Consider the following 14,630-nt stretch of genomic DNA (forward strand, 5'->3'; position numbering starts at 1 on the left):
CCTGAACTTTATATTCAAGTTTTGTGGCAATAGCTTAATGGGAAACTTTTCAATTATCTGATAGGCCAATGACAGGCATGTTTTTTTTCAGTAATTAAGTCATCATGAGAATCTATTATAGATTAGCACATACGGTATATCTACCATATCAAATTTCAGCTTGATCAGACATACAGTTCCTCATAAACAGCTATCTGATCTTAGCTCTGCTCCCTTAGTATGACCAAATTTGGCACATAGCAAAAAATGCTAAACTAACTTTTGCCAACTAGTGCTAGGATGTTTGGCCTAGCTTCAGAAATTTGGTGACAGTCCTCAATAATTAATTTTTGGTGTGATGCTCACTAATTATCAAAAACATGTTGACATTTGTAAACAGCAACATCTCACTTTCCTGGGTAATGGGAGGGAGTACTACAACCCCAATTCCAAAAAAGTTGGGATGTTATGAAAAATGTAAATAAAAACAGAATGCAATGATTTGCAATCTCATAAACCCATATGTTATTCACGGTAGAACATAAAAAAACAAATCAAATGTGTAAACTGAGGAAATGTAGCATTTAAAGGAAAAAAATAGGTAACTTTGAATTTATGGGCGCAACACGTCTCAAAATAATTTGGGCGGGGCAACAGAAGGCTGGAACAGTAAGTGTTACTAAAAAGAAACAGCTGGAGGAACATTGTGCTACTAATTATGTTAACTGGCAACAGGTCAGTAACATGATTAGGTATAAAAAGAGCATCTTGGAGAGGCAGAGTCTTTCAGAAGTAAAGATGGGCCTCTGTACACCAATCTGCGAAAAACTACATCTACAATTTGTGGAACAATTTCAGAATAATGCTCCTCAATGTAAAATTGTGAAGGCTATGACTATCTCATCATCTGCAGCACATCATATCATGAAAAAATTCAGAATCTGGAGAAATCTGTGGCTCTCCTTATAGATAGCTTCACCATATCAACGACTAAAAGTTTTTATTAAAGTAGTACAGCACAAATCTGTTTATTATTAGACTTTGATTATGTGGAATGTTTGCCAGAGAAGTCTCTGTGAATGATTTGCTATCATAGAAAGGATAACTTATTACAATGAGCTCGTTAATATAAACCTGAGATATGAATTGCAGCCTTCAGACCTTCTGACCTATCAGATTCCAGAGTGCAACAGCAGTGTGATATAATTTGTATTAAATACACTAAAATCTCTCTTGATAGTTATATGAAATTTGCAGAACATCAGTTTACTGTTACTTATTTATTAATTCATTGATTTATTTCTTTTACCTGAGTGATATCACACTGAAACATGAAATATATCTGAAACAACAAGAAGAAGATGAAGTGGAAGAAGAACTGTTCAAAGAACAAAAAGAAAAAAAATCAAATGTGTGAGGTTTGGGTGTAGCACTTGAAAATACTAGCTAACTGATGTTATAGGTTTATTAATTAGAAGTACTAGAAGTTTTTTAGTTTATTTGTTTGGGAAATGTATCTATGAAAAATTACCACAGGGTTTGTACAAGGTGCTTGAATTTGGCATTTGGAAATATAAGTACTGGAAGACCTTAAATAGCCTTTTTTTATGTAACAGTGGTTAAAAAGTGCTTGAATGTTATTTATTTATTGACTTTTTATCAATCACTTTAAAGGGTTTATTTTCAAAAGAACACGAATACAACCCTTTCACTCAAAATATGACTCCCCGCTGCAGCCCCTCCTCCTCCTGCTGTTCACTCATTCATTTTAACAGGGACAGCTTCGGACCACTTCTCAGACCCCTTTAGCAACTTTTTTTTTTTTTAAAGCACCTAGCGACATATCTAGAGACTTTTCAGACAAACCTTAGCTACTTTCCGTAGAAGAGAATGGCCAGTACTGCCTGGTGAGTGCGAGGTCCTGCTTTCAGAAACAGAAAAAATATGTAAATGAGAACAGCTTTATTGGGAATTCGGCTGTATTAAAATTCAGCATGTGAGCACAGAGAGTAGGATGTATTATAAAGGGCTGACTCTAGGCAGAGTGAAAATACGATGCAATGGTGAAATTATGGTGAAAATGAAGCAATGACTGGGAAATACAAATTTAGTCCATCACGGCTGGGAAAAGGGGCTATATTAAAATGGTTGTTTAAAAATATATATATATTTATTATTATTATTATTATTATTATTATTATTATTATTATTATTAATATTTTTTTTGAAATGAAGGATATGTTTGAATGACATCTCTTGTATAGTCCTTGAAAGAAAAAAAGTGCTCAAAGTCCTTGAAAGTCCTGGAATTTCATTATGAAGCATCTGTACAGTACATCTGTACTGTACCTGTTATATGTACTATGCGATTGATGTATTAAACATGCCTCTTGATTTCTGGGTTTAGCATAGTTATACCTCGGTTTGAGTTTAAAACAATTGCTAGATTTTCTGGTAGAATATTGCTAGTTAAGTTTCTCTCACAGATATTACTGAGTAGATAAAGTATATTCAGTAGCTTTTCTGGGATAGTGAGAATTTAGGTTAATATAGTAGAAAACAAAACACTCAGATTATCCTGGTTGTAAGAACTGCTCATTCATCTGTACACCTTTACAGTTTTCACTGCAGATATATCATCAGCTTTATTGAACAAGACTCAGAATCCTTGACACCTCCCAGCCAATCAGTCATCACAGTCATGATGAATTTTTGTATGGTTGGAAGCATGTTTAAAACACAAAGTGCTGTGATCATGTAAGAATGAGGTTTTACTCACTGGCATAAATGTGTTCACTTTAAACTTTGTTCCTTCCCTTAAACACTTACCTGCTTGAGAATTTCCAATGTTTGTAGAATGATGATTCTCAGTACAGCACATTGCCAAGTATTAATGGGCTTTAAATTTATTTATTTGTGACAATTATGGGATTTTCTAATTTGTTTAATATGTGAACTTCTTATCACTCCACCGTAGAAACAAAACAAAAAAAAACCCAAACCACTAAATGCTAGCTTCATCTTCTTTTAATTTGATTGTCAGTGCTCAACTCAAACCAACAGCAGTATTATTAATAATATCAGGAATGATTGTGTCTAAAATCAACCACTGATTATATCCCACTTGTTTGTTTCTAGATTGTATGATTTATTTAGCCAAATCTAAACTCACTTCTCCATTTGTGTAACTGGATACTCAGGATAATAAAATTTCACTCTCGTTTCCATCCATCCCCATTTTCTACATCTCCTATCATACAGGAACCTTGAGCCTATCCCAGAGATCATAGGGCACAGGACAGGGTACACCCTGGACAGGGTACCAGTCCATTGCAAGGCACACTCACATATACATTCACACACCCATTCATACACTACAGACACTTTGGACATGCCAATCAGCCTACCATGCATGTCCCTGGACAGGGGGAGCAGCACAGGGAGAACACGCAAACTACGCACACACAGGGTTGTGGTGGGAATCAAACCCCCAACCCTGGAGGTGGGAGACGAACGTGCTGAGAACTAAGCCACCGTGCGCCCCACTCTGGTCTCTTTAATTTAATAAAAATGTGACACACAGAATAGCACAATGTGCTATCAAATAAATAGTGGGTGACTGTTTTCTTTATAGTGTATATGCACTGTGAATGATTTCTTATTTAAACACATAAATGTAACTGACATGCTGCTTTATTAAATCATAGCAACTTGAGCACCTGCCTAGCCCAACTCTGAATATGAGGAACTTTCCTACACGAATATTGACATAACTAATGGTCTGCACTTATATAGTGCTTTTTAACCTTAGCAGTGTTTCCCATTCACCCATTCTCACACCAATGGTAGCAGAGCTGCCATGCAAGGTGCTAACTTGACATCAGGAGCAGCTTGGGGTTCAGTGTCTTGCCCAAGGACACTTCGAGTCATGTGGGCCAGGAATCGAACCTCCAACCCTACGATTAGACAACCTGCTCTACCACCTGAGCACAGCCACCAACTAGATAACTAGATGTTTAAGTCAGCTTATCCCATTCCTACATTTTCTTGTTACATATAGATTAAGTCTCTTAAGTGTTTCCTACATGTATATATATTTTTTAATTTGCATGTCTACCAATATGTAAGCCAATGCATATGTTTTACACTACTAATACAAAATGTCCCAGTGAGGCCTTCCACACCCATCAAAATATTGCCATCTCACTGTTTGACAGAAAAAAAATATAACAATGATGCTTTAGAATTAGATAAATTAAGTTTCTGCAAGATATGAATCGAACTATTCATTTAGAACTCAAAAAGTACATTAATGGCTTTAGTAATGACCACTGTGTATCCCATGTAGCACACTAACCCTAATGTGTATGACCGCATGTACTATGTTGCAATAATAATAATAATAAAATTTATTATTATTATTATCACCAAATAATCACTTCACTGGACAGGAATGTGATGTAACGACACAGGACAGTTAGCAGGAAGTAAGCGCAGGAGCGCCGTCTTTATTGATAAACAAACTAACAAAACACAAGAAACGCGGTCTATGCTGAACAGGACTAGCTGGATCAACCATGGAACTACAGTCTAGGCATTACTCGAAAACAGAACATGGAACTGAGACCGCTAGCATGCTACACGCATTCTAACACGGTGCTAAAGCTATACTCCTTAAACACTACTAACGTTACAAACTATAATACTGCGCGAAGTGCGCAGCCACACGAGGGGTTTAAATAACCAACATAATTAAACTAAAGCATAGACACCTCGAGAAATAAAGACACACCCTCGAACATAAGCCAATACCTGGACAGGAAGTAAATCAAAACAAACGAGCCGCGCGTGTCCATATGTCAGAGTCTCGTGCACGCGCGCTCTGCAGCAGTCTTTGTGCTTCGACGCCGCAGCGCCATCCACCGGCGGAAGCGTAACAGATGTAAAAACAGACTTAAAAACATTGAGTCATTTAATACAGGTCAACTGTTTTCTATTATACAAGCAGCGTGTGTGTGTTCTGTTTCATTTCATTTTCTTTTCAGGGATAAACATACTGGAGGTTTTTTGTTGATCTGGCACAAAATTAAATGGAACTAAGTTACATTAAAAAGGGGGAAACTTTGGGTACCAAGGTTATAAACTAGGGGAGAGAGAGAGAGAGAGAGAGAGAGAGAGAGAGAGAGAGAGAGAGAGAGAGAGAGAGAGAGAGAGAGAGAGAGAGAGAGAGAGAGAGAGAGAGAGAGAGAGAGAGAGAGAGAGAGAGAGAGAGAGAGAGAGAGAGAGAGAGAGAGAGAGAGAGAGAGAGAGAGAGAGTTGGCATGTGGTCTGCGTCTCTGTAGCACCGCTGTTCTACAGTAAGTGCTGAGGGCGAGACCTGAATATCGGGCTGCCAGATCGCTTCATTTCAACTATAACTATTAAATGGATGGGAGTGGGGGATGGGATTAACATTTGACCAACCAAAATCATTTCAAAATTGAGACGTAAAAGTCCTGAGGTTACAAAGGAACCCATCGTTTAGCAGCTGATTTAGAATTAAAAATGTCATGTATAAGTCTACATAATGAGTCTTTATTGGTCACATATGCAGTAGAGCACAGTGAAATTGTTTTCTTCACATACCCCAACATGTCAGGAAGCTGGGGTCAGAGCACAGGGTCATGATATGGTGACCTGACCTTCTGATCAGTAAACCAGAGCCTTAACCTCTAAGCCACCTCTGCCCCAGTGGTGAGAGAAACATGAATGTTCATAGCATCTATTACTTCTTACCCCACTATTTGCCAAATAATACAAATATAGACTTATAAACACCGCTATTAAAAGCTTAATAAGAGAATACTGCAATTTTTGGGAAATTGCCGTTCCCGAGTTTGGCCACACGAGGGCAGTCATGTTCCATCCAGCACAACACACGACGCCTAAAACAGAAGGTAGGTTGTAGGTATTTTACTATTACTACTACTACTTCTAATAATGACCTCAATCGAAGTAATTAAATACGTAATGAACATTGTTGTCTATATAGCTGACCTCATTTTTCTACACAGCGAGTTAAAGGCGCACAACTATCAGAATCCCAGTTCATAATTGTGTTTGATTGGCCAAGTAGAATAAAGTGTGCGAGGAGTCCGACTCTTTTTGAGCTTATTGGACATTACGCATTGCTGTAATTATCTCATTGGCACTACTTAATTGCTCATAGTTTATTTGACGAATGCAACTGCTGCGACATATTTTGCCAATCTTAAGCTCAGCCGTCATTCTGGAGGCGCAGTTTTGGTTGATGCATGACATTTAGGTTCAAACACAGTGTGTACATCGACTGTAACACAGATAGTGAAAATGGAAATGTGAAAAGAGAAGGCCAGTGATTAGAGAGAGAGAGAATGGGGAAGAAGAAGACGTTAGCAGGTGAAAAGCAGTGCCTAGTGTTTGTTTTAGAAAAAGAGAGCTATTGTGTGACCGTTGGTGTAAGGCCCGCCTCCTCGCCTGTTCTCAACTAGGTCCTGTCGAGTGTGGATAAATAGGTGGGCGCTGCGCGAGAAGTTTTATTGAGCGATTTGACTTCGGGAGCAGCATCATGTCTGGAAGAGGCAAGGGTGGTAATTAATACTCTCTTTTTGCAAGTGGTACCCTCGTTCGTAATTTGAAACTAAAGACTTTAACGACAACAACATCAACAACAAAAACACCTTTAACGAGGTGATAATTATCGCCACCCGGGGTTCGGTATGTCACCCCGTGTGGCCTCCTCGCCGTCGGCGGGGAGGCACTGGGTCAGACTACGTTACAGTGGAGAAGGAGAAGCGCCAGACAGGTCTGAAGTCGGAGTAAACCTTTTAAGTAGTCAATGGATATCGACTACAGATGTATACTCTTTTATTGCAATGCCTAACAGAAAAGAGTATGAAATATGTTTTACCAAAGAACAGGCACTTCAAACATTTTCTCAAATTTTTAATAATAATACAGGAAGTGAATTCTGGAAAAACTGGGAGATGACTACATCAGCTCCCCAAGACATAAAGAGCATTGTAGTAAAGTTTTGGACTGGGAGAATCGCTGACTCGGATGTAGAACAATACCTCTTAAGGTTTGGTGAGATACTGAACCCTGTTGACAAGCCGCTGGACCAGTTCGGGATATGGTATGGAGTCAGGAGATATAAAATAAAACTCAAGAAAAACCACGACGGAAGTATATTCCAGATACCAAACTCAATTTCCATGGGACCATACAATGGAACGATTACATACCCCGGCCAAACAAAGCGATGTTTTATATGTAACGATTCCGACCATCAGGCAAAGGACTGTGAGAAAACAAAGTGCTGGAAATGCGGAAGCTTTGGCCACAAAGGAAAGAGTTGTAGAAATACACAAGTATGTAATTTATGTAATGAAACTGGGCATATATATTTTCAATGCCCAAATTCTTACAGCTATAAACTAAGAATGCCGAAAAATCAAAAAGACATTGACCAGAATGCAACACAAAACGCACATAACACAGAGACCAAAACAAACGATAAAGAGGATAACAACTGGGAAGAAAATAAACTACACGCAAGTGAGGACGACTCGACATCTGGGAGTGACTCAAGCAGCACCGATACCAGCGACAGCGAAGACAGCGAGGACTCTGAGAGCAGCGCCGAATCTCTGACCCCGGAAGGGAGACGGAAGACACCGGAAGTACCTGCTGGAAGCAGCGGAGCATCTCCGCCCAGTCTTTCGTCTGTGGAGAGACGGCAAGCATCGGAGTTTCCTGCGCTATCAGCTGTAGAAGTCGGCGAGACTCGGATCGGCTCAACCCCGGAAGGAGGTCTACAAGCCCCAGAGGAGCCTACGTGCTCAGAGGGAGAGACCGGAGCGACCCAGATCATTTCTACACCTGCAGGAAGCCTACAGGGCCGAGAGGAGTCATCAAATCCAGCTGGTGAAAGTGGAACAACTCAGACAATCGCCGACAACACAGGTGACACTGCGGACACTCCCACGCTGGCGAAAGGTAAAAACACTTTAGACTATCCATATAAACGCCAAAGGCGAAAGAGGAATTCTCCTGGAAATGTTGACAATGCAAAAAAGGTTAAGGAATGATGTATATCGCCTACTTTTCTTCCCTTTTTTATGACACAATGTCTTTGATTTTAACTTCAATTCCTATATCATTTAAAAAGAAATGTGATATATGTCTGCAGGAATTAAGGTTAAATGATGTGGATAATGTTGAGAAAATGTGGACTAATGGACACGCAATAATATCTATCGGAGAAGATCCTTCTCTTAATTTTTATGGTTTTTTCAAATTTAACTGTTGCCACATGTAATGTTAGAGGGATTCAGGCAAAAATTAATCAAGTAAAAAAGTTAAATATATTGAGTGGTGAACATGTTGATATTTTATGTATACAAGAGACCAGATTAAGCAGTTTTGCAGACGTACAGGACGCTCAAAGTCTATGGATCAAAGGTCCTTCAATCTTTTCAATAGGCGAAAGTAAAGCTGATGGTATTGCGACCTTATTTTATAACAATAAATTTAAAATAATTAAGAGTCGTGAAATAATTCCTGGTCGATTAATGTTTATAGATGTGTTTTATTGCACAAAAAAAATTAGAGTAATAAATGTATACACAGCACAGGATACTGTTGGTAAAATCCGGCTTTTTAAAAAGCTTAAAATGCTCCTGTGCGTCGGTTTCTATACCATTGTATGCGGTGATTTTAATACAATCACAGATGATAATGATAAAATTTCTTCCCAAATATGTAAAATTAGGAGAGAAGGTGGTGTCCTTAAATCTATAATGAATGAACAGCATTTCACTGACATATTTAGGACATTATATCCAGAGAAAGTGGACTTTACAAGGTTTGATAAAACATGTAAAACTAGGATTGACAGGATATATATTAATAATAATTTTGAGGCAAAATTTTATACAACAAAACTCTTGGTTGAGTCGGACCACTTGACAGTTATATGTGGCATGAGACTTAAAAATGAAGAAAGAAGAAACTATTGGAAATTAAACACACAAATCTTGAAAAGTCCTTTATTGATTATAGAATTAAAGGAAGAAATTAATAGGATTAAAACTTTAGATATCCTCACGACCAATTATTGTGATTTGTGGGAAGTTTTTAAGATCCAGATTAAAAAATTTCTTAAATACAAATGTCTATGTTTTAATAAAGAAAAAAATAAGAAGTACAATACAATTATGACACAATATATAAACCTAAAACTGAAAAATACAAGAGATGAAAGTGAGGAAAACAACTTAAAGGATTTGAAAAAAGAGATAGAAACTTTAAATAATGAGTTTTTACTGAACATTCAAGTCCGAGCAGGAATAATTTCCGATGAACTTCTAAATCAAACAAAAGCAATTTCACTATTTAATAAAAGGAAAGAAGCCCAATATATCGAAGCCATTAAAACAGATAATGGAACTATAGTGAAAAATCCTAAAGACGTCAGAGATGCTGTTCGGATCCTTTGTTCAAACATGTACAACTCAATTGAAATAGATAATAAACTCCTAAAAACCTTTTTGAATGTAAAAAATAGTGTTGACCCGCCTTCCAAGAGCTTAGGTGAGGAAATAAAAGAGGCTGAGGTTGTTGATGCCATTAAACAATTAAATCTAAAAAAGTCTCCAGGGAAAGATGGTCTCCCGTCTGATTTTTATCATGCATGCGCCATAGATTTGGCTAAATTATTAACGCAAGCCTTTAATGATGGGATCGCTAGAGGTTACATGCATGACTCGTTCTATGAAGGCATTTTATCCTTGTTGTATAAAAAGGGTGAAATGTGTGATATCAACAACTGGAGACATCTCACCCTAATGAATGTCGATTATAAGATTTTTGCAAAGACCATTATGAACAGGATGAGTGACTATTTGGATGTAATAATAGCTAAACAACAAACATGTGCAATAAAGGGAAGATTTATGTGGGACAACTTGAACACATTAAGAGAACTAGTTTTTGATAAAAATGGTGACAGTTTTTACATTGTGGCTTTGGACCAAAGAAAAGCATTTGATTATATCTCAAGAGACTATTTGTGGGAGATTTTAAAACTGTATCAATTCCCTGAAAATTTCATAAACATGATTAAATGCCTTTATGTTAAATCGACGGTTGAAGTAAATGTTAACGGTTCTTTGACTGAACCATTTGAAGTTATGCGGGGTGTAAAGCAAGGGTGCCCTCTGAGTGCAGCCCTATATATTTTATCTATAAACCCACTTGTACAAAAAATCCAAGATGATCATAGACTTAAAGGTCTTCAAATAGGAAAGAACAGAGTCGTGATCTCTGCTTATGCTGATGACATAACTGTATTTGTGAAATCTAAACAAGAACTAGACATCATCTTTGAATATTTTAGCGAGTATGAGCAAGTCTCTGGAGCCTCCTTAAATAAAGCTAAAACGGAATGTGTCTGGATTGGAAATGAAAAAAACAAATTTCCCATAGATGTCCCAGAAGTTCAGCAATTAAAGGTTTTAGGTATATATATAGATAATAATGGCTGTGTCGACCATAACTGGTCAAAAAAAGAAGAAATAATACAAGATGAAATTGATAAATGGAAATCATGTAATCTAAGTTATAAAACTAGAATAAATATTATTAAAACTTTTCTATTATCAAAAATACTGTTTTTATCATGCATCTTACCTCCGACAGAAGTTTGGGTAAAAAGACTTCATAAAATATGCTGTAATTTCATATGGGATACGACTCGTGAGGTTACAAAACGTGAGCTCCTTTTTAAGAGAAGGGAACTGGGAGGCCTTGGGGCTGTCGATATATCCTTAAAAACTAAAATAGCAGTGTGCAAAATCATCGCGAGTGGTATTGCCAGGCAAACCGAATGGATAGGGAACATCTCTAACTGGAAATCTAAAAAAGGTCCATCGAGGAAAGGTATTCCGTATTATAAACTGATGTTTTCCGACTTCACTAACAAATTTAAAGATCTAAACATCGATTGGGTGAAAGACTCGAGCAAAGAAATATATCTTTTAATTGTTGATCGAGTTTATAGTAACCCTGTGGCTTTCAGAAATTTGGAGGAAGACCAAAACAAAGAATGTCTCCAAAATTTACAGAATAAAATCCTATCTGAACACCTGAGAGATACAACTTGGTTAGTCGCTGTAAGAAGGCTCCCAGTAAGAGCGGTTGTAAAATGGAGCTGTTTTGTAAAAACCAGTAAATGCCCGATGCCTAATTGTAATGAAGAGGAAACACTCGAACATTTCCTGTTAGAGTGTTATCGCGCTAAAGAAACATGGGCTAAATTAAAAATCATTGGTCTCAATATAGAAATAAATATGAACTCAATTTTCTATGGCATTTTTAAAGAAAATTGTAGCAAGACTCAGCATGACTTCATTTGGTTCATAATATGTTTGACTAAATCTAAACTCTGGAAAACAAGGTCCAGAATGACTATAAATCAAACGTTTATATCCAGTGATGTTGTATTCAAGGACATTCAAAAAGAGCTAAGAAGACTTAAAAGCAGCACATCTTGGTTTAAAGACTCTTCAGTGTGGGACTCTATTTGCGTGTAATTGTACTTTGACTATGTAAGTTTTTTTCTCTCCCTTTCTTTCTGAATATGACTTGTGTAAGATTGTGAATTTTGTATAATTTCAATAAAATTCATTAAAAAAAAAAAAAAAGCAAGGGTGGTAAGGGACTCGGCAAAGGAGGCGCTAAGCGTCACCGCAAGGTGCTTCGCGATAATATCCAGGGAATCACCAAGCCGGCTATTCGCCGTCTGGCTCGGCGTGGTGGTGTAAAGCGTATTTCTGGTCTGATCTATGAAGAGACTCGCGGTGTGCTGAAAGTGTTCCTGGAGAACGTGATCCGCGACGCCGTCACCTACACCGAGCATGCCAAGAGAAAGACCGTGACCGCCATGGATGTGGTGTACGCCCTGAAACGCCAGGGACGCACCCTGTACGGCTTCGGCGGTTAAACGCTCTAACACCGAACGACGCGAACACAACGGCTCTTTTAAGAGCCACCCACATGTCTAGAAAAAGAGCTCTTCCGTGGGGGGGAGGCTTTTTCTTTCGTGAAGCATAAGGCATCAAACGCTGTACAGCAGTAGCATAAGTGGTAGATCTATTTGTATTTTTTTGTAATAATTCTCTCTCTCTCTCTCTCTCTCTCTCTCTCTCTCTCTCTCTCTCTCTCTCTCTCTCTCTCTTTTATATATATAACTCCGTATATATTCAATATTGTATTATATATAATATTGTACAGTATACAATATTAGATACATATATATTAAATATTGTAACTTGTTTGATTAAAACAATTTAGATTTTAGTAGAAACTTCTATATTTCTCTTTCTCATACGCACGCATGCATGCATATATAAGAGAGAGAGAGAAAAGTGGGGAAGTCAAGTTTTTTCTGTTTTTTCAAGCATAAGGTATCAAACGCTCTACACAAGTAGTAAAAGTGATAGATAAGAACTGTCTGTGTACATAAAAAGAATTTATTTTTGTTTTTTTGCACATCTTTATTTTTTTTTATACATTTATATGCACAGTATTAAATATTATAACGTGTTTAAAATGAGTTACAAGACGGTTTTAGTAGAAACTTACTTCCGCATTTCTTTCTCTTTCTCTCTCTCTCTCTCTCTCTCTCTCTCTCTCTCTCTCTATATATATATATATATATATATATGTATATGTGTGTGTGTGTGTGTGTATATATGTATATGTGTATAATTTTTTTCAAGCCAATTGTTTTTTCATAGTGCACGTTGCACTGTAAATACAACGGCGGGAAGGGAAACAAAGCGTAGCGGAGGAGGGAGGAGCAGTAGGAGGCGCCATGCAGGAGGAGGTATCGAATTTTGGCCAATCAAAAAAAGGTGACTTGTGTGGACGTCATTAGCATGTGGGTCTGTAAATAGAGCGGGCGCGAGGCGGGCGTTAGTCATTTTCTGTTCGTTTATTCGACAAGCAGCATCATGCCCGATCCAGCCAAGACCGCGCCCAAGAAGGGATCAAAGAAAGCCGTGACCAAGACGGCCGGCAAAGGAGGCAAGAAGCGCAGAAAGTCCAGGAAGGAGAGCTACGCCATCTACGTGTACAAGGTCCTGAAGCAAGTGCACCCTGATACCGGCATCTCATCCAAGGCCATGGGCATCATGAACTCCTTCGTGAATGATATTTTTGAGCGCATCGCCGGTGAGTCTTCTCGTCTGGCTCATTACAACAAGCGTTCCACTATCACCTCCAGGGAGATCCAGACCGCCGTGCGCCTGTTGCTTCCCGGCGAGCTGGCCAAGCACGCCGTGTCCGAGGGCACAAAGGCCGTCACCAAGTACACCAGCTCCAAGTGAAGCGCGTTACCGCCGTCTTCATCAACCCAACGGCTCTTTTAAGAGCCACCCACTTTTCATACAAAGAGCAATCTATTTTCTTTCGCTTTCTCTCTTGCTCTGTGTGTGTGTGTGTGAGTGAGAGAGAGAGAGGGGGGGCACTTCTGAAGTGCTGCTCTCCCACGAATGTTCAGGCTTTTGGGTAATTCTAGCAGTCTGATAAATGCAGAGATGAGTAAATCTCAACAGGGTTGTAGCACGGTTTCTCGGGCTTGTATAATCTGAGCAATGCAAAATGGGGTTTTAGCAGCACAAAGTTATTCATATTAAGACTAGCAACAGGAAGTAACTGAAAATGGTATTCTAGTAACACATAGAAATTCAAACTAAGGTTCTAGAAGCACGTAAAAGTTCTAAATACTGTTGTAGTAACATGTAGTCATTCAAAACAGTGTTCCAGCAGCACGAAGTCATTCAAAAGAATGCTCTAGCAGCATAGAATACAACACACACACACACAAGGCAATAGCGGAGTTGGGATAAAGGGCATTAGGGTGACTGTGTTTTGTTAGGGTCAGGGAGGAATCCGACCGAGCTAAAGAGGAGGAGGCCGGATGGGCTGGCTGGTGCTAACTAGGCGTGCCTGTTTGGCCCGGGACTACAAGAGCGGAGCGGAGCGCTGCGTACGAGTGGTGAAGCCCTGACACTGGCAAAGACAGAACGAGTCTTCTGACCTACACCTATAATCACATTTTCTTGTTGGACATGCTTTCTCCCCTACAACTAACAATGTCTTACTCTTGTCTTTGCTGCTCTGTTCAGCTCTTCCTACTTTCCTACTGACTGTTTCCCACCCACCTAGTCAACTTTTATTCAACATTTGTTCTTTTCATCTAGACTTTAAATTTATCTACTCTTCACCATCTATTCATATGCTTTCAGTTTGAATGAAAGTGAGCAAGTGATTTCTAGCATGCTAGCCGTGTTAATGAATGATAGCGACCATGCAAAGTTTGCTCAGTCGAAGAATAGCTTGTTTCTCTATGAATGGGACTGTTGTGTAAACTTCTCCTTTGAAACAGCTTTATCCTCTTTACTCTGAAGCTAAAATTTTTAGCATGGTTTCTCGGGCTTGTATAATCTGACGTGATAAAAAAAGATGGGTGATAATCTGGTCTTTTCTCTGGAACTGAACATTTAAAAACATTGAGCAGCTCTGTGACGTCCACCAGGAAAGCCAGGTCAGAAAGCCATTTCTTATCC

At 38.5% G+C, this 14,630-nt stretch overlaps 1 protein-coding gene across 1 annotated transcript; it reads left to right on the plus strand.

The window, feature by feature from the left end:
- The first annotated feature begins 12,750 nt into the window (after positions 1 to 12,750).
- LOC128634229 (histone H2B-like) lies at positions 12,751 to 13,409 on the plus strand. Its single transcript, XM_053684528.1, has one exon. The coding sequence runs from the start codon at positions 13,014 to 13,016 to the stop codon at positions 13,386 to 13,388; it is 375 nt and encodes a 124-aa protein (XP_053540503.1). The 5' UTR covers positions 12,751 to 13,013; the 3' UTR covers positions 13,389 to 13,409.
- Positions 13,410 to 14,630: the final 1,221 nt, after the last annotated feature.

Source organism: Ictalurus punctatus, chromosome 12 (assembly GCF_001660625.3).
Source record: "Ictalurus punctatus breed USDA103 chromosome 12, Coco_2.0, whole genome shotgun sequence".
NCBI classification, from domain to species: Eukaryota; Metazoa; Chordata; class Actinopteri; order Siluriformes; family Ictaluridae; genus Ictalurus; species Ictalurus punctatus.